The sequence below is a fragment of the Limulus polyphemus genome, unplaced genomic scaffold (assembly GCF_000517525.1).
Source record: "Limulus polyphemus unplaced genomic scaffold, Limulus_polyphemus-2.1.2 Scaffold25, whole genome shotgun sequence".
Lineage (NCBI taxonomy): Eukaryota > Metazoa > Arthropoda > Merostomata > Xiphosura > Limulidae > Limulus > Limulus polyphemus.
The window spans coordinates 510,695-536,477 of NW_013665635.1; the positions used below are offsets into that span (position 1 = coordinate 510,695).

Sequence of the window (25,783 nt, forward strand, 5' to 3'; positions counted from 1 at the left end):
AGCTTAAACTCAACAACTTTTATTATACACGCTGTAAATCACAGTGATTAACAATCTTGACAACTTACCATGACTACTGTTCGTTTTAACCATACATTTCATTAACGCTGGCTTTTCTCGCCAGGCTTATATACTAACAAAGAGGCTACCCAAAGTTTTTATTTTTGTTAGAAAATCACCAAATTCACTTAAAGAAGTAATCTTAATTCCGTGTGCGGGGTAAACAGAAACAGGGGTTTCTGAGCGCCCCTGATTGTCTATCAAGCCTCGAAAGAGTAAATTTGGTTGGTCTGATATATCGTTAATAGTTTCGGCTAGATAAATCGAGAAACAATACTGAATTCCGATAAAACTAACTAGAAATTAATGGAGAAGAAATACAGAATTCCGCTAATACTAACTAGTTAGGCAAAGAAATAAGTGTACTGAACATAAATTTTGATGCACAATGTACTCGTGTTGGATGCTGAACTGTCGCGTTTACTGGAGCTATGAGTTCACCCAAACGAATTTCCAAATTGACCAATTCACTTAAGATGATCTTTCAGACTGCCCATGTCTCATGTGACATAGTTGAAACAGTAACGCAGAGCAATTCAAACGCATTGGAGGTCGTAAATTTGTGATACCACCTGATCTAACATTGTTGGACATTTCGTTCATGGGCAGAACGGGTATGATCCCAACAGAATGACAAAGGGATGAAGGCAGCTAAAACAAAATCAACTTAACGACTTTCTTGACCAGCTGTTATGTGAAAATTACACATACTTAGAAAAAAAGAAAATTTCGGAAAAATTCTTATTTAAAATGGAACGTAGAAAACACATGGTATGCCTGAATACTCCACATATAAATTTTTGTATTATGATGTCCCCATTTTTAAGATTTCATCTTGTGTTTACTTAAAGTTAAATGCTTTTATTTCTAATCTCACTTTTTAATTAATGCATAGCGGATAAATCGAGAACCATAGAGATAAAAAATATTTTTATCTCTATGCCGAGAACACTTAAATTTGTGAACACTCGTCATTATTGCTTTGCCTTTAATTTCACCAATAAATTTATTTTCAAGGCTGTGACTTAGCGCTTATATAAGTTTATTAACTTTAAACGGTCTTGTTTGTTAAATTGTGTTCGAATAAAATATTTTGCGTGTTGTAACTATTTACTAAATATTTTTGATGTGATTTTAATTAAATATTATATACATCCTAAAAGAGGGCATTCGTGAATTACGAGTTATATATCATTGTTACTGTAGGCTTGAATTTTCAGAATTAAAGTTAATATTTTTTGTTATTCTTAAGTAGTTAACTGGGTGATTTTGTTTATCAACTGTATGAAAATCTTGAATAGGATATTTTGCCTCCAACCACGTTTATTCAACATATATATATATATATAAACGCTAATAAGAAGTTGCCTGCAACTTACAAGTAGTAAATTAGACGGTAATATAGCTTCGCAAGCTTATGTGGAATTGACGGTCTTAAAACTTAAAACACAATTTTATTCTCTTGAGATGTTGTTTGTTTAATAATATTTAACATTTTTTGATGTGTTTGTGTAGCGAATAATTTTAGTTACTATTAGTATTATGAAAAATGAATAAGGAAATTTGAAGTATACAATTGTGTGTATAACTATAATTTTGAGTTAAACAATAAGCAACACGTTTGAATACACTATGAAACTTAAATATTGTAGCATAATAAATACATACGTTTTTAGCCGATTTTAACTCAGTGGTGTAAAGAATAGTGGAATAAACATTCTCTGTTGGCAATAAATATTAAAATAAAAGATGTCATGCTTGTAACTTTATGACAATGTGTGATAATGTGTTTAAAAACAAGGATCCCTTTTCTGTTAAAAATTTAGACTTACAGACTGCTTACTATACAAGTATAAACTTGAGCTTAGAAGTTACAGTGTGGTGCAAAATTGCAAAATCATGGGTCCCACACGATTTAGTTACATTGGTTATCAGCGTTCATTATGTAATTGCTCTATGCAAATATAAAAGCTTTGCACTACTAGTAAAATTTGAAAACTTACACATTTGCCCCACTACTTACACTACTCTTTACTTACATTCACCAATTTTCATTTTACTATGTATGTGTGACTTGTAAGAATGCATGATATACTTGTTTATGAAAGTTTCACACTGTGAAATTACATATTTTGTGATAATTTAAATTATAATATAAATATATATATATAGCTAGAGCATGTTGAATATGAGTATGTTTGTATTATGAAACTGACACAAGCTTCTCCTACTGGTGACGTACAAATACAGGGTGAGTCAAAATTATGTATAAACACTTTGATATGTTGTATCTCAGAAAGTTTACTGAGTAAATAGGAACCAAAAAATGTTTCAAATACATCAGATACATAGAAAGGTGATACATTACAGAAGTTATGTCAGATGTTCAAAATGCCCACCACCAAAATGCATACATGAACAGTATTGTTTCTCAACAGCTCAACATATGGTGGTGCGTATATCAGTTCTAATTTTGCTTGCTTCCTGTTGTATCATTATCCACAAACCCTGCAATGTTTGTGGTTTATAACTGTACACTTTATCTTTCAGGTATCCCCATGCAAAAAAGTCTAGGGGAGTGAGGTCTGGAGACCTTGAGGGGTATTCAAAAGCATTCCCCCTGTGACCTATCCACCGTTCTGGAAATTCATTATCCAGATAGGCACGGACATTTGAGTGAAAACGTGGAGGTGCACCATCCTCTTGAAAGTACATCAATGTATATAGAAACAGGTTTCTTATTGTGGGAACTGCATCATTCATTAACAATTCAAGATAACTCTGCCCAGTAACAGTATCATTGAATCTGTAAGGTCTGATTATCCCATGAGAGGAGAGTCCCATCCACACACTAAACCCTGGCAGGTTAACATCTTTCTGTGAAGATAAGTGTATATTTTAGCTGTAAAATGTACAACATTTCATTCAAATTGGTCATGCTGTCTACAAAATATGGCTATTTAAAGTGTTTATACATAATTTTGACTCACCCTGTATTAATGTTGTGAAAGATTAGTTAAGTTAGGTAGTCAAAAGAGATGTAACCTTGTGGTTTAACCACTAAATAAAAAACCCTGCCTTGAGCTTAAATGAGTTATTGCATGAGATGTAGTTAAAGCAAATTATTCCTGATTGCTATTCGATATTGTTATTGTTCTTGAAGTGGTTTAATTTTGGAAAATTGAGTTTTTTTGGAATTAGGTTTGTTTCCTCTTCTGGTTCTTTTTTCCTAATTCATTTATTTATTGAACTTAATAATACTGATATTTATGTGGTATTGTTCATTAACATTTGTATCAAGTCCTGACTAGGCATGTATTTATTAACTTTTTTTTTGTAAATGATATAATTTGTATTACAATTGTTTTAAAGTTTTATTTTGGATTTCTGTGGTTGTTAAAAGTTTCATAAATTATTTTTTTGGTTCGACCCTGGTTGTAGCATCATTTTGTTTTACTCCATTACAATGGATTTACAATTCAAAAGAAATATTAAAAAAATTCTAATCCATAATTGTGTAAAAGGTACAATTATAAAGAATGGTATGAATTTTGGCTTTAACTTGACAGCTTCAGTTTGCAGTATGTTCAAACATTTATAGATTATTGCTCTTTAATATAATATTCATATAAAAAATGATTGCAACATATGTCTTTGACATTGGTATATTACATTTTATTTGCACAGTAATCAAATATAATAAAATTATCACATTTCTAGTAACTTGGTTCCAGAACCCGTGACGAGAGAGTTTGTCATGTCAAAGAAAAATTGATGAAAAAGCCCCTTTTTTTTAGCTCATTAATAAGGCTGTGAGTTTCTGAAAATCTCAGTAATTACCATCTGTTTAGTAAACTAATTGCATTTACATATTTAAAGCAGAGTTTAAACATATTATTTTTATACTTTACACACAATTTACCACAAATAGTACTGCCTTACATGATTATAAAATAAATTATTATTTTCGTTAAGAACATTTGGTTTATTCATGATGTATGTAAAATATTGTTACATCAGTTGTATTGACAAATAGTAGGCTACATTACTATTACTGGTAACATTAATCATTACTCACCCATTATTAATAATATTCTCTTAGTGTACTGTAACAACAGGTTAATATAGTCAGTTTAATTTGGATATCGCCTTTTAAGTTTTTCTTATCTCTTTGTAATTGCATTAGTGATTTATTTGTATAGGAACCTACAAGGGCTAATTTCACTAGCTATGTCTTGATTCTGTGATATTCTAAGTTGAATAAATAAATAATATTTAACATTCTTCTAATAGTTTTTCTTAGTTTTATTTCATAATGATAAAAATAAGATCATTTTAACTAAAAACAATCTAAAAGCTGTTTAAACACTTTGTATGAGTGGCATTTTACTTATTATCTATAGTGGTAGTATTCTGTAAAATTAATGACGATCAATGTATATTTTACAGGTAGTGGTGTTACGCTGCAGTAATTATGCATCAAAGAAAGGTTTTACAAATATTACTTCATTTTCGACACCAGAATTTGCGATATTTTTGTTCTTTACCAGCAACAATGAAAGTATGGCAGACCTACAAATATGGAGGCCCTGAAGAGTTGGTATTTTGTGACACTGCACATGTGCCATTCATTTCCAAACCAAATGATCTGCTTGTCCAGATACATGCTGCAAGTGTTAATCCTATAGATGTGAGAATGTTGGGTCAGTAAAATGTCCTCAAAGGAATTTATAATTTTTTTTTTCATTATCCATCTCTTCGTAGTCATACGTTTCACAAGTCATACCATTTTACATGTTAAATACTAAGGGTCAGTTAGAATAATAATTTCATACTTAATACAAATGACTCAAATAACACAATAAAGAGCTTTAATATACATTTCATCAATTTTACTTTGCACCATTAGACAGTAAAACAAAAAGTTTAAGCATGTAAACACACTTTTTTAGTAGGGAACACCAGTTTTAGCTTATAAAAGAAACAATAAAATCAATAATTTCTAACCAAAATAAGTCTTGTGAATGAATAATTGTCAGTTAACATGTTATTACTACTGGTTTGACACACACAAACACTAGTCTATAAATATGTAACTTCGGGTTCTGATTTATACTATGAAGAAAATATTACCAATTAAAAAAATCATCTATGGAATTAAATGTGTGGGTTACATTAAAGTAATTTCATTGGCTCTGAATGACAGGAAGATAACCTATTATAAAATAGGTGACAAAATAACCAGCATTCCCTGTGTGTTAGGTGAATAAGAAGAAAAGTAATCATGGTAGTAAATAATTTGGTACATTAATGCTACAGTGAATTCAATCAATATCGCAAGGGCACTTTTAGTATGCTCAATTTTATGATTGAAGTGAAAAAATATTTGAGGCAATTTAATTTTTACAGTTAGAATGAGTACTTCTATATATTTTGTTATAAAGCAGATTCTAACTGTAATATAAGATAGCCTCTAATTGTTGTTGTTTTTTTCAGTTTGGAAAAGAAAAAAAAGTGTATGATTTAACACAATTCATATGAAGCTATTTTTTATATGTAGATACAAGTAAAAAACACATTGGATATCATTGTTTGACTTTAATCTAGTTGGACTAATGAGAGCAGACATAGCACCAAACCGTAGCTATAAGCTGGTCCTGGTATGGTATTTCTTGCAAGGAATCATATTTCTCTTCCTATGTGAATAAAATTTTTAAACCAGTAATAATCAATGTTTTACTAAATTTTTATTTATTTATTTAAGTCATTGGGAATATTCACAATTTGAGTACAAATCTGTACAAGTCTGTTCTTTTGAAATAACTGTTTCAAATAATTTCTTATTAACTTTATTCATATGACTTCTTCATATGATGTTAAAATACTAAGTTACCATTTTTTTAAATGCTGAATCAACATAATATTCATAATTAACTTTCTTTGATTTGTAGAAGAGATTGCCATATCTGTTGTTGAAAAATGTGTTATCCAACCACCTACTTGTATTGTAAACCCAGTTATAAGAACAATTAACTTTCTTCATTTGAGTAATAGCAAAAGCCAGCATTGCACTCAACGTATGGTTATTTGAAATATTATATGGATTTATATAATGTTGTTAGAGTTTTATTATGAAAGCTTTGTGAAAGAATGGTCCAATATAGAGATTATGCTTTTGAGACAAAATGGGTAGTTATAACACAAAGTATTTCTGTTAAGATTCACATGTAGATCTATAAAACAGACAGGACAGAGAAATATAGCCAATAATTTTCTAAGTTTAAAATCAAATCAGATAACCTCTTCAGAAATCTTGGTCATAATTTATTTGCTGCTGCCTAAAAAAAAACAGTCAAAATCATCAACATTTATTAAGTTTTAACAATTTATTCTTTTGTAATGAGAAATGGTTGAGATCAAATTAATGTTTTATTTTGACTCAAAATAATATATTAATATTTGATGCTTGTCTAATTTTATAAAAAAATTAAGTTTCTTGTTAATCAAAAGTTGTTTCAAAGATAACTGTTCATATTCTGTTAAATTTGGTTTTATAATTCTTTATCAAAAGGTTTATGCTTTCAGTCTATTACTTTTTCTGAACAAGTTACAAGAAAAAATAAATTTAAAACAGACATGAAATGGAGCCTTACATATTATTTATTAGTTTGCACTTAATGATCAATTATTCTAGCAAAACATTCAAATTCATTTCTAAATTCAGATGTAAAGTTATTTTCTGACACATCAGCTAAAAAAAATTTAGATAAAAAGAACATAACCAGAAAAAACTGCATTTGTAATGTGCATTGTTCATTGTACATTATTTTTGACAATGTGTTGAGATTTTAATTGGTTTACAATTTGATACACATATATCAGTTAATCAAGTAAAATTAACTTAATATTAAGCAGTTGATTTCTGAGGAAGTATTTATCTTTTTTAGAATGGAAAGTTAAAGGTATTTCAGTATCATTGTCATGGTTAGTAACTTACAGTCACCAAGACTAATTACTAATTAGCATCCTTTTTAATTGTTAAATTTTAATGCCAATTACTAACTAGATTTTATCCTATGTTTCAGCTGCTAATATGCTGCCATCATCATGGAACTATTTTCTGTTGGTAGTGGCCGGGAGTCAATCCTGGGTCTTCTTGATGGAAGTTTGGTGCATTATCTACTCAACTGGGGTCTCTTCCCCTCCCAAAAAAGTTACTAATTAAAAATTAGACTTATGTGATTGTATAGACTACTAACCATGACAACCATTGATATCCAATCACCACAATCTTACTGTAAGTGTGTATTTCAACATGTTCCAATAATAGTTTGATAAAATTATGCACACTAGTGTGCATACTATATCATAACCAAAAAAGCAACTTTACAGTAATCAATCCTCAAGATAATGTTTTACACATTTTTTAAGGAGACACTGTAATGATCAATTTGTACCTTGTGTTAGTTTTCTGCAGCTTACAGAATGTGTTTGTTACATGATGACCTTGGTAATTTTTGACCAAAAGATATCAATTGTCTAAAATTCTTCTTCTGAACAAACTAATAATTTATTTGGAAAATGTTTAATTTGAGAAAAGCATATTCATCTGTATATAGACGGTGATGTTCTCACAGCTTTACTTAGTTTCAGTAGTATTTAAGAACATTAGGAATAACCTCATGATACGTATGTGCAACGAATTCATTGAATAAAGTTTTTAACTAACGTGCATTATTTTTTGTATTTCTTGTTTTAGGTAACTTTATACCTTTCTTCTCATACGGATACCAAATTGAACTTTTTTTTGTAGTATTACAAATCAGAACTTCAAGTTAAATCAGTTATTGTGTCAGAATTAATTAATGTGGTAATATAATGTTTTATCATTTTCAAATAGCGTATTTCAGTTTAAAATAAGAAAATATGGCAAATAAAGGTGAAATTAATTCAGTTCTATTTAAATTGAACTAAATATGTGATTAAGAGATGTTTATATATTTATTTGGATTAGTTATGTGGCTATCTACAGTACTAGTGTTGATATATTATTTTAAGTTTGTCTTTTAGTTGTTTCTAATAAATTCAAATATTAAATGTACAAGGCAGAGTGATTTGTACTTCTGGGTTTTTACATGTGTTTTGTAGAATCTTCCATGTGCATGTTAGTGTAGGATTTTTGTCCTCAGGAAGACTAATCACTAAAACATAAATTAATTTGGAGTAATTATTTTGTATATTTCCATACATATTTTTGTATGCTTTGTTAAAACATATTTTACACTGTATAACAGGTGGTTATGGATCAGTGGCAATTGGAACATTGAAAAGACTCTGTGACTTCCCACAAGATCCTGCAGAATTTCCACTTACCTTTGGAAGAGACTTCTCTGGTGTGGTTATAGATACAGGCCGTTCGGTTAAGAATTTCAAGCCTGGGGATGAGGTTTGTAGTTACAAAGTTTGGATTTAGGACTTAATTAGTTTACTTCTTATTCAATTTAGGTTTTCATTTGTTTGTTTTTTACATTTTGCATGCGTTTACTTTTTTACCTAATCTCAGTAAATCTTAAGTTTTTAATTATGTAAAACATGTTTCATTAACTGCAGAAATAACATTGGTCTAAATACATAACTATTCAATAAAAGTGTAAACTAATTTATAGTAAAATCCCAAATAAGCATAAAGCAAACCATTTCCAAAATTTGCAACTCTTATGGGGAAGTGATGCTGCCAAAGAACAATACTAGAATATTATTTGTAATCTTATCACTTCAACACTGAAACAGATTTCTATATGCAGGAGCTGGGTGTAGCCTAGTAGTTAGCATGGCAGACTTTGAACTGGAGGGTCAAAAGTTCATGTCTTATTGTTCCAAAATCACACTCTTCACTTTGGGGCCATGAGTGTGTAAAAAGAATTATAGTCAAATCCTGCTACTTGATAAGAATAGTCCAAATGTTGGCAATGGGTGCTGTTGATCAGCTGCTTTCCCTCCTGTCTGTCAGCATAGAATTAAGGATGATTATCACACATAGACCTTGTGCAATAGTGGTTTCGTATGGTGTTTCTCACACCTCCAAATTCTGTTGGAGGTGAGTATCCGGGAATAGGACTGGCATCCTAGTCTGGACACCGGGTAAGCATGTTTTGTGACTGGGATTCGAACCCTCGACCCACAGATTGCGAGTCGAGTGCCCTAACCACCTGGTCATGCCGGGCCACCTTGTGCAATTTTAACCCTTTACCATCTCCACCTGTATATGTACATCAAATGTCTCATGTGCCATTTAACTACTTTGGGCCTGGTTTGTTGTGGTCAAAACATTGCTACGATAATGGAAAAAAAATCTTTCATGAATGAGAAGGAGTTAAGCAAATATCCAAAACAGGCAGTCATAAAAACCATATGCAGTGTATCTTAACTTCTTGAATGAAAACTTTAAAGACCACAAGTCAGTATCTTTAAATCTATTTCCATTGTTCAAAGTTCTAACTCCAGTATTGTTCTAAAAACCCATCTTTGCACTTTTTTACCAGCATACTGATATCCATTTTCTAGTAAGAGCACCTACATTCCTGTTGTCTTTCCACTTTGTCAGTCTATCAACATAAGTGGCATGTCTATTGTCATTGGTCCATCCACCACTCCCTTCCTCCCACTGTAAACCACCTTTCTGCCTTCTTTACTTAGTTGTTCAAACATGGTTTGTTAGTCTCCACCATTGCTGGTTATCAGGCAGTGTTATCCACTACATTTTATCTCTCCCAGTATCACAGTATTTTCTTCCCTGTACTCTTTTCTGCTCCTTCCTTCTTCATCAAACTCCTTGCCCAACTCCCATGCCTGATTGAGATTATAATGTGGTTTTACATTCTCTCAAGCAGGACCCATTTGAGCTGTTAGCTTCTCGCACTTTATACCACCTTTTTTAAGACTTATTTCCTCCTTTTTTCACCTGTGGTTGCCATTATTCGGACATCTGTGCTATTGATTCTACTCATAATGTCTTTCACTGTACTTATTTTCTCCTCTACCCTTACCATTCTTTTATTCCTCCCTCTGCCACTTAAGAAGGTGACCCACTTTCTCTCCTATGTCCCTTTTTTCTCTCTGTCACTTTTGTGATCATTCAGACCTTGATCAGCTGCTGGGTTCTGTTGGAGTTGTTCAGTGTTACTTATAACAAATCCTCCCATTTGAGGGTCCCTGTCATCATTTTGTTCCTACCCTGGACCCCTCTTCTTCCAGGGTCCACCAACTTCTCTGGTTGGTATATGCTTCCCTGACTGTGGATGCTTGCAGGCTGTTCCACATTTCTTCACATTAAGTTCATTACTTGATTCATTCTCTTGCTTTCCAATTTTGCCAGCTTTTGGAAGAGATCCTCTGGGCAGACATTTCCCCACACGTTTGTCTTTTGTTATCTCCACCATCTGGCTGTTTCGTCTCCTGCTATATTTTGACTTCCACTGGTTGCTATTCTTCAATTGACCCACCATCTTTGAAATGGGTAAATGTATTTATTTTGTATTTTCTCTCCCTTTTCATTGTCCAGGTGACGACTGGTGTTGCCTTCCAGGGTGTACTTATTTCCCATATTCCATATGGAGCCAGGATTAAGGATTACTGAAAGCATTCAAATCACCCACCCTGGCTCTATCAGTGACCTCTGTGAGATGAGATGTTTTACAACCCCACTTGAGGTATCCTCTTGATGTACATATTTACTCAATTGTCTAATCTAGACTGTACCAATTCCATGGGATATCATAGAAAAAAGCCAGTTGTATTAAAAAATGCTTCTTCTAACATATAGTTCCAAACTGTATATGAAACTTAGCAGTATCAGTGGCACAAATATGCTTTGACTTGAACATAATGGGACCCTCAATGAAAATGAAAATTACCAACCAAAATGTTACTGATCTTTTATAATATCTAAAAGGAATTATTTTAATACTGGATTTGCTGAAATAAAGATTAATTATATATGTTGTCAGCTGCTGTGGTATATTTTCAGTTGTTCATTTGTATGAGATAGTAAATTTTAATCATGTACATTGTTCTTACAGCTGTTTATTGATATAGTAGCTTAGTTCAGTATAAGTTTGTAATATTACTTAATGTGTGCTAAAAAACTGAATTCTGTGAAAATGTGCTCACTTTTAACAGGTCTGGGGAGCTCTTGGAGCTCAGAGGCAAGGAACTCATGCCGAGTTTGTTTTGGCAGCTGATTCAAGTGTAAGTACACGTGTTTTAGTATTTTATCTAATACTTGAATCATTAGAATATAGTAAAATGCTAATAAGCTCAGGAGCTTGTTACTTTTGTTAGGGAAATATCCAAGAATTGATATAACTAATTAAAGTTTTAGTCTTATTTATCTTGTTTAGGTCAACTCAGTTTGTTTTTGTTATGGAAACAAATTAGTTAATTTTATGTATCTCAGCTTGCAGATAACCTTTGGTAAGGTATAACATGAGAGATTGAATAGGAAGTTATATTCCTACACAATTGGGGAAAATGTTAAGAAATGTAAAAAAAAATGGATTGGTGACAGAAAACAAAAAATTGTAGTCATCAGACATTCTTCTAATTGGAAGAATGTAGCTAATGGCTTCTTCATGTTTCTATATTGAAAGTTTATTGTTAGATATATATATATAAGTCTGTTATTTTACAAGTTTCTTGGTTTGCAGTGTGCCTAAACTCTCTGATACTAAATTTATGGGTAGGATAATACTGTTGATAGTATTTCTCTTATTTAGAAGAGCCTTTTAAGCCTTACTGACTGGAACTAAATGTGAGAATAGGTTTTAATTTTGAAAAGTGTAAAGGAATGTATCTGAGGTGTATAAATTGCAAATCTTCGGTTTTTGAGAGGAACATGAAAAGTTCCTGAAGAAGAAAAGGATATGAAGGTGACTTTTGAAAAACTTTTCAACTAAGAGCATAGCTGGGCTAAAAAGGATATGAATGTGACTGTTGAAAAATCTTTTCAACCAAGAGCATAGCTGGGCTGAAAAGGATTTGAAGGTGACTGTTGAAAAACTTTTCAACTAAGAGCATAACTGGGCTAAAAAGGATATGAAGGTGACTTTTGAAAAACTTTTCAACTAAGAGTGTAGCTGGGCTAAAAATGATATGAATGTGACTGTTGAAAAACTTTTCAACTAAGAGCGTAGCTGGGCTAAAAAGGATATGAATGTGACTGTTGAAAAATCTTTTCAACCAAGAGCATAGCTGGGCTGAAAAGGATTTAAAGTGATTGTTGAAAAACTTTTCAGCCAAGAGCATAGCTGGGCTGAAAAGGATATGAAGGTGACTGTTGAAAAATCTTTTCAACCAAGAGCATAACTGGGCTGAAAAGGATTTGAAGGTGACTTGGTCAAAAAACTTTTCAACCAAGAGCATAACTGAGCTGAAAAGGATTTGAAGGTGACTGTTGAAAAACTTTTCAACCAAGGGCATAGCTGGGCTGAAAAGAACTAATGAGTTTTGGCATTAATTTGTAAGAAAATTTAATTTTGAGAAAAAGATTACTGTAATATGAATAACACAAATAGTTACATTTGGAATATCAACTTGACATTAAAGAGATTACTAGAATGATATTTGGTTTAAAAAATTGGTCTATTTGAGTGATGTACTGAAAATGTTTTCAATGCAAACTTGAATATTAGGAAATGTTAATATCTTTAGTTAATACTGGAAGATTAAATTTCAGGTTTCTTGTGAGATAAAATTGTTTTCTAGTTCTTAACCTGTGAAATTGTTTGCTTTATGTTCACTTTGGTGTGTACTCTTTTTTTATGTTCTTATAAATAGTTGTGTGATATGCAGGCATATCATATGTTTTCTACTTGCTTTAGTGATGTAGAAATTTGTAAAAAATTTAGTTTATTTAGTTTTTATACAGTTTATGCATAAAAACTTGGTTCAGAAAGTTGAGATTGTCTTGTTGTAGTTGCTTTGTTTTTAGTTCTGTGTAGTAGATAGTGTCTATTCTGCACAAGAGGATATTACAGTTACATATATCATCTAAGTTGTAAGGATTAGCAACTGTAATATTTTTTCTGGCTGACTCGACACTTTCTGTATATTACAGCAGATGAATGCTGTGAGAAAATAAATGTCACGAGGTGATGCTGTCAGCTAACAAAGAAACTTAGTTTACCTTTTCAATTCAGGTGTACTTTCTTAATTCAGTCCTACTTGGAGTTCTTTCAGTACAGATATACTAAACAGGATGTTTACTGTGACAGAAGTGTATTCTGAGAGAAAGAAACCTGTGGATCTAATACAGTAGAAGCAAGTGTTTTTTGTATGTGTGCAAGTATGTATGCCTCATTGTCTTTTTGTATGTTTTGTAATAAAGATTGTATTCACATAGTTAAACTTGTCCAGTTTCATTACCTGTCTCTCTCTCACGCCTGATAGGAAAACTCAATCAAGTTATCAAATACAGATTGCTCTCTATCTAAAAAACTTGTTGGGAAATCAGTTTCCACCTGAAAATACCAGAAGTAAACAGGAAGGAGATATTCTGGTGCTGTGTCATCAGGATTTACTGTAGAGTTTCTGAATTGATAACATTCATACTAGCCCTTGCTTAATCTCTTTAGTTTATTGAGTTTAAAGGAATGTCTCTTATGATTAGAATACATTTTCTGGACATAGAAGTATTCATGACCAAGAGGGAGAGTTTAGAGGGATGAATGATTGTACAGGAGAGATTTAAAGTTTAGGAGAACTCCTCTCCTTGGTCTAGAATTTTCGTCCATATTGTGGAGGTCTATGATACCAGTAAGCCTGCAACTGCTTACACATAGAGATTTGCTTACATCTGAAGCACCAAGTACACGGTACCCCTGAGGATCAATCTCAAAGGTAGGGAAGCACAGACAGCTGAAAGTCATTGAAGTTGATGGTACCTAGTGAGTTGGAGACCTTGTGGGGAGATCTGTTTTTGAACTCTTAGGCTGCTGCTATTCAGAGCACAACAGGCACAGCTCTGATTCAGACCACCGATGACGGATGGACAGAGGCTGGGCATACTACTGATGGATGATTTCTGCCAGTCAGTTACCTCCCCAGAATGTGAGACTACAGAGACTCATGGGTAAAGGCTCATGAGAGGTGAGCTACCTTTCAAGTGTGAAAGTTTCCCTGTGACAACTCACGATATCTGAGTGTACAATGAGCCACCTCGAGTAGCTCGTTGCCCTGGATCAGAAACTACCCATATGTTGGAGTGTCTGGTCTCCTATCAGTGGCTTCCTTCCAGAACTGAGGACATCTACAGCATCCATTGTGATTATGGGAGAGGGGGGGGGGGAGGAGGCTTTGGCAGGCACACAGGCTCCTTTAAGTAAAGCTAAGCATATCATGCCCCCAATGTTAAAGGGGACAGCAAGCGAGGACCTAAACTGATTCCTAAAATTCTTCAGGCAGGTCACTGTATGTAATGGATAGACTCAGGAAATTTCATGAAGATACACTTAATATATTTAGATTTATATTATATATATAGTTTCATGGTTACAAAATGAACGAGCTCAGATACAGATAGTTTTCAATGTATAGTGAAGAAAGGTTGTAAAATGTTTCATAAATTAACATTTAAATTTGAATTGGAAATAATCCAATTGCTCTGATTTCACTCTTAACTTCTGTGAGAGTCTCTACTGCCAGAACTTAAATTTGATCAGTACTTTTCACATTGATACAACCATTCTAGTATAAACTATCTTACATAGTTCAGGCAAACTTCTGCTGGTATCATGTCAAAATTCGTTACCTGTCTATAAAGTCTGGAATCCAATAACTACTGAGTGATAAATGCTTTTTTTTCTAACCATTATTCCTGGAACTCATCATCATCATTTTGTAAAATGATACAAAAGTTTTTTCCTTGGCTTTTTAACTTAAATTAGGGTTGTTCTCTTTTACAATTTCAACACATCACTGTATTCGCTTTTGTTTAGACTATCTTAATTTAATATCTTCAATGCCAAGACTTAAGAAAATAAAGCTTTTTCATTTGTTCTAGATTGAAGTTGAAATTTGAAAATCAAGTAAGAAATTCCTATGAAAATTTTCCCAGTTGCCTTTTTAGGGCAGTATCTCATTTTGCCAACTAAACTGTTTAATTTGTTATTACAAGTGTATAAAACCTTTGTGATTTTTTGGGTAAAACATAAAGAGTCTTTAGACTTAAAGTTGGCTTACTTGACATCATATGTAGAATTGTTAAATACAAACAAAAAAGCTCAACATTTATCATTTGAACTATTTGTTTAACTTACCAAAAAATACACATGGTAACCCTAAGGTGCTTTTTTTTAATTTGCTACTAAATCAGCCTTTTCTTTTTCCAAAAGCTTGTTACGTTTTATGTGACAAGAGATACTCTTATAGAGTAAACATCTAGTTATCTCCACCACCAAAGGTGATGGAGGTTACGTTTTCATCCCTGTGTGTTTGGAATATGATTAAACTTGGAAGTAATTAGTTTTTGGAGTCAAGGTCATGAAAATAAAAAAAATCCCTATTTATTTGCACTATTTTTGCTATGTAACTCAGTCAAAAATGATCAGATTTTGATGAAATTTGGTGGACCTATGTAGAATATTGATCCTCATTGTCTTGCCAAAAATGGACCATGTTTGTTAATAACAACAGATGTACGGACACATTTTCGTATTTTTCGAGGAACGAATATGATCAACGCTGCCCCTCTAGGTTTGACATGCATTGTAAATTAAATGGATAGTTAATGTAATACTGTTCTTACTATACAAGTATTTATTAGGTATAATAAAGTTGACATTGTAATATTAATGACTTACTTGATGCTTTTTATAATTTTAAATTACATCTTTGTAATACTGTGCATTATTGTCAGATTTAAAAAAATAATAGTGATTTGAAATAAATGGCTTTACTTATATTTCTTAATAGTATATATATATATGTTGTTGATGGGCTTAGGATTCTTCTACAGTAGGTGTCTGTGACTTGATAGTGATAAATTAAATGATGAATAAACAGCACACACTTTACTTGTTTTCAAATAATATATATATATGGAACAAGTTAAATGTATATACAACAAAGTTTTCATGCTATAGAGATCACAGGCACATCATAAACACTATTTATATATATATAGTTCTCTTCTTCTTGTCAAAAGTCCACTTAGGCCTATTCAATTACTTTAGAGTTTCAGTTGATACGTTGAACTATCTTCTCTATATTACTGTCGTACTAGTATTCTGTGTGTGTGATTCACTTACACTGGTCACAGTTGTGGTGCAAGTTACCGTAATTCGTTTGGTCTTCTTTCTTCTGAAGATCCTCTGGTCCTTTTTTCAAAGTGTAACCAAGCTGATTCAATTACTTGAGAACCATGCTTTGATAAAATTATCCTTCTTATCTTTTTTATTCTGTTAATTTCACTCTAACATATTAAATGTTAGGCCTATGTCAGTCGATTGGTCTATCACATCTACGATACTGTACTTCACACAGCTATATTCTCTTTTGATATTATCTGTCTATTGTTGTCTCATGCTATTTATATCTTTATTACATAGTCGTCTGACGACTTTCTATATTCTCGACACCAATTAGTTGTTAACAAAACCTTCTACAATCATCTGCTTTTAACTCTTATTATAACAAAACGTAAAAATAATAAAGTATTCGCTTACAAATATAAATTAATCACTAATATTTAAACCAAACAATCTTACTTTTTTACTATCTAAGTGGTTTGAACAAAATGTACAGCTTAGTAAAGTGTTTGTGGCAAAATAGATATTTCCTGTTGAGCACATCTCTTGTCAACTGCTTATTTCCACACTGGTGTCCAGAATTTGTATCTTGAATTTTAGTGTACGTACAATTTCTGTCAATATGTTTTATTGTTTTGAAAAGTCACATATAAATTTTGTACAGAGATGATAAGCGATATGAAAGTTTAAGGGAATTGACCTTAATTCTTGTACACATTTCTGACACATAAATGCCCATCTACCACCACAATGTACAATGCTGATTCTTTGTAGTTGTTGACAGGTATCCCACAAACCAAAGAGTATCAGCCATATAGAAGCAGCATCAATACCATATGTTGCTGCCACAGTCTGGTCAGCTCTTTGTGTTGTTGGAGAGCTTAGAAGAGATACAGCAAGAGGAATGAGGTAATGTAAAAGCTCTCACTAAGCACATATTTAAATGTTTACAATTTGCATTTTAGTGAAAAATAATGTTTTTGTTTTCTGAAAACTTTCATTATGAACATGATCACTTATTTGTAACTAGGTTCATAATGCCTAAAAGTAACAAGGTAGCTGAACAGATATGTAGTTGTTTTGTATGAATATTTTAAAATTAAGCAGACATGTTTAATTGTCCTGTGAATTATTGATAGTGATCCTTACTTATCCTTTAATCTGGTAGTATTAAGTGTTGCAATCACATCATCCATAAAAAAAAAAACATTTTTAAAACTTATCAAACTGGAAAGCTGAGCACCGAAACCTCTGGTTCGCAAGAAAACAAGTTATGTATGTCTTTATTATTCTCTATAATAAAAGTATTAAGGCTGTCATCTGCTCTCTTAGGTAATGAACAAAGTGTTTTGGAATGTACATTTTGATGTTCTTGCAAACCTCACTCCACTTTTGCCCCCCCAGTGGCACAGCTGTATGTCTGCGGACTTACAATGCTAGAAACCAGGTTTCGATACTCCTGGTGAGTAGAGCACAGATAGCCCTTGTGTAGCTTTGTGCATAATTAAAAACAACCAACCAACCAGTCCACTTTCAAAATTTTTTTTGTAAATTTGTCACATAAGTAAGTTAAAAAATGAGACAACAGAAATGCACTTACAAGAGCCACTTAGTTCTTGATTTAAAAGTTAACTTATTTTCTGATGATTGTTGACACAGTTGCTCACGGTATTTGTTAAATATTTCTTTATTTAAAATGACGGTATATTTCTGTTAGTATTTTAAAGTTTATGTTTACGATTACGTATTAATATTTCTTTATATTAATTATTGAGACTTTTAATTCAAAGTAAAACTGATTGATTAAATTCATTTATTTACTGATAGTGTTAAGTATGGTAAAGTTTTAGCTCTAACTAAAGCAAAAAATATACACAAATTACAGTGTTATCTTATTTCTTTATTGAATATAGGCCATACTTTATAAAGGGTTATGGATTTTGGCAGAGTGTATGATTCAAATTTGTTTTCTCTTTGTAATATAAAAAATTCTCAGTCTTCATTTTTCTGTGTCACATTATGACTCTGAACTCCAGTTTCTTCCTTTCAGAATTCTCTAACATTAAAATAGGCTGTTGCAGTGTCCAATCAATTATAGATAATGACAAGGAAGAATCTGGAATTTGAATATCTTTTTTTTTTTTTATTATATATATATTTTAAATTTGTCAAACCCACCACTGAAACCCTCTCCTCTGTCTCTCTCTCTGATTTTTGAGGTTGTTTGCTAATCAACTTTACATGGATGTGTTTTATAACCAACAGAAGGTGTAGATCCTCCTCTATATAAGTCTTACAAAATGTTGTTCAGTTTTTCCCACTATCAACTGTTACTGAGCAGAATCGATTTATTTGTAGTGACCATATGTTGTTGCTTTGAATGCTAAAGGAAATTTCTTTAACCTATTTATGGCTTACTATAATAGTTATGGTAGAGACTGGTAACGTTTTATCTAAAATACATATCTGAAAGATACATGAATTTTTTTTTGGCCAAATTTTGAAACTCAGTGAGGCTTATGAAAGAATGTCTACTTATGTGCAAACTGTTTGAGTATGCAGTGAGTACTTATTTGTTATGATATATTTTTTAAGAAAAATTGTAGACTGCTCAGTCAGCTTAACCTAACAAACTTCAGTAATATAAAATGTCTAAAATTGCAGAAGTTTGAGCATGTGTAACATGGAACCTGACAATAGTGGGAAACATATAATGGGCTCCCAGTGATTTATTGCTTTTAATCTGATGATTATTGCTTCATTAATAAACAGTATAGAAATAAAAACCATAAAATTAAAAGAAAGTAGATCTGAATAGGTCAAAAGTTAAAGCTGTTAAGATAAATATTTGGAGTAATTTTAATCTTACTGATCAATACTACAATCATTGCAAAGAAAAACAGTGGTATTATTTATTTTATTTCATATTTTTGAACTGTTAGTGTTGGGGTAGAGAAAATAAGAGATTTACTATAAAGTTTTATCAAATAAATTTATTCATTTAGTAGGTTCCAGAGGTTATGGAGATGAAATATTTTTATTGTTGGCATGAAAAGCTCTTTTTCACTCAGACCAATCAGTAAAAATTTCCTAAGTTAACGCCTTTAGTAAAAACAAATACTTTATTAAAAATCCTCATTTTTTATATACAACAGATTTGTAATGTTTACTAAATTTTGTGAAGATACATTTAGTCAATTCAGAATTACAGTAAACGTTATTTTGTGTAGCTTCATAGATACAGAGTCAGTCAGTTCATTAATAGATGTTTAAACATCTATCCAATTCAGCCTCGATACAGTATAATTAATAACATCTGAATGTAAACATAAATAACTAAGGTAATACTGATAAAAACAAAATATTCTCTAGAACAAATTGTATAATAACTACCTCTAAGACAACTCTATTGTTTTAATTAACTAGATATATTAAGTTTGGTGTCAATTTAGTTATCATAGTGCAATTTCAAAAATTATTGTTAAAGCTAGAAAAAAATTAATGTATTCAATGTAAGCAACGTTGGGCACTGGTTGAGAAAGAGGCAAGGCTTTAAACATTCTCTAAACAAAATATTTTACAGCAACTGTTTCATCCAGTGTTTTAATAATTTTCCCCTGTTAAAGATTTTAAAAACAATTTGACTGAATGTGTAACATTTTTTCTCTCTGTTTGAATCATGTATAGATACTGTTTAGTTAGTAAAAGGAAAAGCTGTGAACTCTGCTTGCAAGAGAATGAGTAACTTATCAATATCTTGCCTGAATATACAAATTGAATTAGCCGATTTTCTTAGTGTATAAGGTTTCTACCTTCTTAAACTATTTATCTCAACACTTTTTGTTTGTAAAATTTGATTCAGAAAGCAATATGTACATATAATGTTGTACTTTTCTGCAGGTCGTTAGTATGTGCGGGCTCAGGAGGAATTGGTACATTTGCTATTCAGGTATGCCTAACATATAGTTAGAGATGATTGAAGAAATACTTTTTCAGTACTATTTTCTTAGAAAATAAAGTACTACGTCTAGTTTACTATGGTAAAACTGTGTAATATACTCGAAGTGAACTGGATGTCACCTAATCAGTTTGCAGTTTAAACGTATTGATGATAATTAATTTGAATATGCACTGATTTTAAATTAAACTGTAGGACTGCACTACAAGGAATTGATTTCAGTAAAAAGATAACATTTTCTTATAATGCCACATACCATATATTTTTTTTATTTAACAAATGACTGGCACTAATTCAAACTTTTCTTATTAGAGAAGTTTCCTTTGTGTGTTATAAAATTGGTAAATATTATTATATGAATTAATGTTTGATTGTGAAACAAGTTAGTTGTAGTGCAATTTTGTAAAACAAAGTATAAAATAATGATAATAAGGAAATTACTTATAATTATCTAAATGTAAAACATTTGTAATTAGTATTACATAATAATAAGTGTATATGTGTTAGAGTTAATGAGCCTTTTAAAATATAATTAAAAGTCAGCTCTTAAAATGTGACTCTTTCCCCCTTCCATTAGATCAAACACTTGTAGGAGAAGTCTTAAGTATTTGTTTTTTTGTTTCAGTTGAAAAACATTGACAAAAATTGAAATATCCACAGGATTATTTAGTTTTTGTTCAGCGTTATTTTGTAATTATTCCATTTCAATGGCCTAACTACTGAGGATTATATTTTCTCCCAAGCTTATAGAAAAATGCCAATGATTAGCTAATAATATTTCCTCTGTATTATAAAAATAGCTATTTAACTGATATGGGACTAAAAATGTATCAAATTTTAAATCTGTCTTTTCTGTTGTTGTTCTAAAAGTTAGATTTAATTTATGATTTTCTTTTTTTATGAATAATGATTGCAGTTTTTTGTAATTGTTTTACTTTAAGGTTTATGCCAACAGCCTTTTCAATTTATCACACACATTCCTTTGAACATGCTAAGGAATTAAAAAAAAAATCACTGAAAATATTTATTTATTTATTATGTTATTTGTTTTTCATACCAATAGCTACTGAGAGCATGGGGAGCTCATGTGACTACCACATGCAGTACAGAAGCTGTTCACTTAGTGACACAGCTTGGAGCAGATGAAGTTATAGACTACAGTACCCAAAATGTTATGGAGGAGTTAAAGATGTTGAAAGGGTATAAACAAATTGTTTTATTCTCACCCTGTATAATAAATTGGATGTTAGGTAAACAGGGCCAGTACCAAGTAGTTTAAATATGTGTGTAATAGGGTTATTGTTTATATACATATTTAAAAGATACTATGTTGTAGGTGTGGCTGTATCATATCACAGAGTTTGTAATATTCATGGTATATTTGAGAATGTTTCTGTGTGACTTGATACTTTCCACCAAAATGACATTAGTTTTTGATAGACGTATATTTCTTTGAATAGAGGAATGAAACACTATGATTTGTTATTACAACCCTTGGAAATATGATTATTATCCTGTGAATGCAAATGATTTGTAAAGTTAAATACACGGTTTACAGGTCTGTGTCATTGATGTCTGGAATGTTAGCTTGCTTATTATTATTTCATATTATGCTTTAGTTATCATAATTACCAGAATAGAATTGTGGGTGTTAAGATTCACATTAGACAACCATTAAATCCAAAGTTCAGAGTCAAATACTAATTTTCCCAAGAAATAAGCTACTTCACAGGTTTGTTGCTAAGTAGGAATACTCAACAAAAACTAAAATATTAAAAATTATGCAGTAGAAAATTCTAAAAATATTTAAAAAAACCAATCAATTCATGCACTGAGTGTAATCAATTTTTATTAAATACAGATTTTCTGTTTCACAGGTTTGATATTATCCTCGATTCCATAGGACAAGAAAATGCAGATTTTTATCTCGACTTACTGAAAAGTTGGTCCAACAGTAAATATGTAACCATAGTGCCACCTTTCTTGATGAATACTGATAAGTATGGTGTGATTGGAGGTACCCTATTGTCATTAGTGCAAGCATCTTTGGATACTGCAAAAGTGAGCATATGTTTGCCATCTAAATGAAATGAATACAAGATGTCCCATTAAGAAAATACTCTGGACCTTTCTTCATGTAACTGGAACTTGTGAAGGCCAATAAGTCACTTAGTGCAAGATTCTAAAAAGCTTTGTGAAAAAAATTCCACTGTGCATAAATGAATGTCAAGCTACAAAACATCTTGTTAGTTGAAGTTTCTTCTATCAGAGCTGAAAACTCCTAGAAATATATACTTTCTTTAGTGAGTGAAGAATGGTCCTAGAGTTTTTTATTTTTATTTTAAAATATTGCCACATCGTGAGTTTGAAGTCATATTTATCTTATTCCCATGTTATGATCAAGTGATAATTGTTGCCAGACTTATTTAAACCCATCCTTGTTATGCAAGAGGTTTGATTTAAATAGTTAATTATCTACTCATTATATAGATAAATTGAAAACACCATCCAAATATACTCAGATTAATCTGTATAAATAAGCGTTTTCTTGATCTTTAAGCAAGTATTTCATTAAACAGTGCATGAATTTTCACCACGTTTTGTTAATGGGCATTAAGCATTGCAGACGACACTGCTAACTTGAGTATGATATAATTTTAGAAGTCCTATTCTGTATATATGGGACGGCATGACGTAATGGTTAGTGCTTTGGACTCGTAGTCAAAATGTTGTGTGTTCCAGGCTTGCCAGGGACAGATTATTGTGTACTTGAGTAAGGTACTTTACCACAATTGTTTCAGTCTACCCAGCTTAATAGCGGATAGCAGCAGGTAGCGGGGAGGTAATCGTTCTTATCCTGTTTGTACCTCAGAAAATCAGAGTTAAGCACCAACCTAATGAGCCTTGTGAAGACACGACAAAGATGAACGTATATTTTTGATAATTTTATTCTATATATCATTTAGTGGGTGATATTGCCCTTCCCTCTACTTTATCACTAGCGCAGATAGCCCTCAAGTAACTTTACATGAAATTCCACAAACAACAACAATACTTAATTACGAAAATTTGCTTTGTTATTAAATATTGTATACAAAAATCTTGTGGTAGAGATTCTGCATCTTTACATTTAACCTTTTTTATTGTATATACTATTGCAGTTACTATACTATTTCAATTGTGCTTGTACTGGACTCATACTATGAGATTCAGGAATATCTTGTTTTTATAATGGATATAAATTTTTTTTCCAGGGCTTGAAAGATGGCCGTAGTTTGAGGTGGGCTCTATTTGCTCCCAGTGGTTGTGTTTTAAAAACTATTAGTCAGATGGTGGATAACGGTGAGGTAACTAATAGCCTCTTTTTCATTAATTAATTTTTTTAATGAACCAAACTTTGAATTATTGGTTTCTAGTATTGACATTCAAGGTCCTAAGTAAGCTGGTGTTTTATGCCTTAACAGAGGTTTTGGGTTAGATATAAATGATGTTTCATAATTCTGAATTTCTTTTATCTCTTCCAAAAAACGAATTTAACATTTCTTAGATGCTGTTTGAGTTTAATGCACTCACTAATGACAGATAACATCTTGAAAAAAGTATCAAGTATCAAAAAACTTAATACACTATTAAAAAGTGAGAATTATTTGTTAATTTATTTTGAGCATTTCAATAAAAAATAATATCTGATATATTAGTTTTCCACATGAGTGTAACAATTTCCAGAAACCAATTACAGCAAACCAACTCAAAGTCACCTCATTTTAGTCATGGGAATACCTGTAGAAGTGTAGGAAGTTATTATATGCTTAAAACAATGATGTCTGGCTAGACACAAAAATATCTATAAACAACAATTGAAGTTAAACTACCTAAAAGGAACTTGCTGAAGCTAGCCAATATATGTTAATGACAGAGAAAAAGTTTCCTCAAAACTTGTCGTTTGAAAGAACCCACAAAAGTGAATAAGAAATAAAAATCTTAAGTTGATTATTTTTAAATTTCTGGTAGTCTATATCTTTAAGCTCAAGGAAGTTATTATGATTTTTGAGTGTATAATGTTTCTAGTTTTTCAACTTTGATGAAGTATTATAATGCGTTGAATAAATGTTATTTACCCTAAACTATAAATTTCTAAATGAAGATTTATAATTGTTAGTTATTGCAGGATTCAGTAAAAGAAAGTTTCAAAAGCTACTTTGGTGAATTTCACAATTATTGATTGAAAGGATTAGATTAAATTTTTGAGCCTTGTAGATAGTGCATACCCTAGATTTACAGGGACTTGATTTTTAAAGAAACAAAACTCAATTTTGAGAAGTTTTTTTTTCAGTAATTTGGCTTAAATTTTTACCCAAATTAATAACCTAAAAGAATGTTACTGGAGTAAATGAAAACAAGAAGTTTTACGTGTTAATAATACGGCTGACCTCTACTTTGCATTTCCTAGTTTAGAATGATTAAGGAAATGTATTCCATTTATGTTTTGCATGTTAGTGGTACAACTGACCCTTATATTGTGTTTCCTAGTTTAGAATGATTAAAGAAATGTATTCTGTTTATGTGTTGCATTGTGATGGTATGGCTGACCCTAAAATTATGTTTTCTAGCTTAAAATGACTAAAGAAATGCATTCCAAGTTAGTGGTACATCTGACTTGTACATTGTATTTCCTACTTTAGAATGATTAAAGAAATGTTTTCCATTTATGTTTTGCATGTTAGTGGTACAGCTGATACTTATTTTGTGTTTCCTAGTTTAGAATGATTAAGGAAATGTATTCTGTTTATGTTTTATGTATTAAAAAATTTGACAGAGAATAAAAGTTAACTAATCCTGATTGAAAAATGCATTTTAATTGTTTATGTGGCCATACTCTATCAAGGAAGATGGATATGCAACTGGTTTTTAACCTGAAAAGCATATTTATCAATTTACATTAAAGTTATAAAAATTTAACACTTAGTAATGTCATGCAGGGCTGGTTTTATGAAGTTCCAGTTTTTCAGGTAGAAACATTATCTATTACACAGATAGGAAAACCACACTTGCTTAAGAATTTCTTGATATTATTTACATACCGTTCATAGAATAATGGTTTAAAAGACAGTGGACATTCACCCAACCATTGTTTTTCATATAAACAAAGAAAAAGTTTGGTCACAGAAAGAGATAGTCTGGAACCAATAGTAACACCGTAAGTATGATCGTAAAGGTCACAACGATGGTGCTTTACTGGCTAGTTACTGCAATCCCACTCAATCTACAGTTAGTTGATGTGTACATACATAGTGGTTACTTGTGAAGAGAATAAACTATTTTTTATTGTAATTACAAAATGATAATAAAAGACAAAATTATAAGAGATCATTAGTGTTTTACCAAAAGTTGTTCCAGTTCTTTACGTTTTTTTATTTTGAACTCAACTTATAATTGACATTGCATGTATGTGTGCTTATAT

At 31.4% G+C, this 25,783-nt stretch overlaps 1 protein-coding gene across 4 annotated transcripts in view; it reads left to right on the forward strand.

The window, feature by feature from the left end:
- Window positions 1–1,209: 1,209 nt before the first annotated feature.
- Window positions 1,210–25,783, forward strand: part of LOC106459062 (reticulon-4-interacting protein 1 homolog, mitochondrial-like) — a 27,122-nt gene continuing 2,548 nt past the window's right edge. Inside the window, exons 1-10 of one of the 4 annotated variants that reach the window (XM_022385564.1) lie at window positions 1,210–1,456; window positions 3,781–3,872; window positions 4,510–4,763; window positions 8,355–8,506; window positions 11,239–11,307; window positions 17,149–17,273; window positions 20,265–20,313; window positions 21,386–21,522; window positions 22,200–22,383; window positions 23,577–23,669. In XM_022385564.1, coding sequence (XP_022241272.1) covers window positions 4,535–4,763; window positions 8,355–8,506; window positions 11,239–11,307; window positions 17,149–17,273; window positions 20,265–20,313; window positions 21,386–21,522; window positions 22,200–22,383; window positions 23,577–23,669 — 1,038 coding nt within the window. In that variant the 5' untranslated portion in view covers window positions 1,210–1,456; window positions 3,781–3,872; window positions 4,510–4,534. Of the gene's footprint in view, window positions 1,457–2,610; window positions 2,926–3,780; window positions 3,873–4,509; window positions 4,764–7,145; window positions 7,358–8,354; window positions 8,507–11,238; window positions 11,308–17,148; window positions 17,274–20,264; window positions 20,314–21,385; window positions 21,523–22,199; window positions 22,384–23,576; window positions 23,670–25,783 lie in introns of those variants that run through there. The other 3 variants (XM_022385560.1, XM_013918642.2, XM_022385568.1) reach the window with 3 other exon arrangements.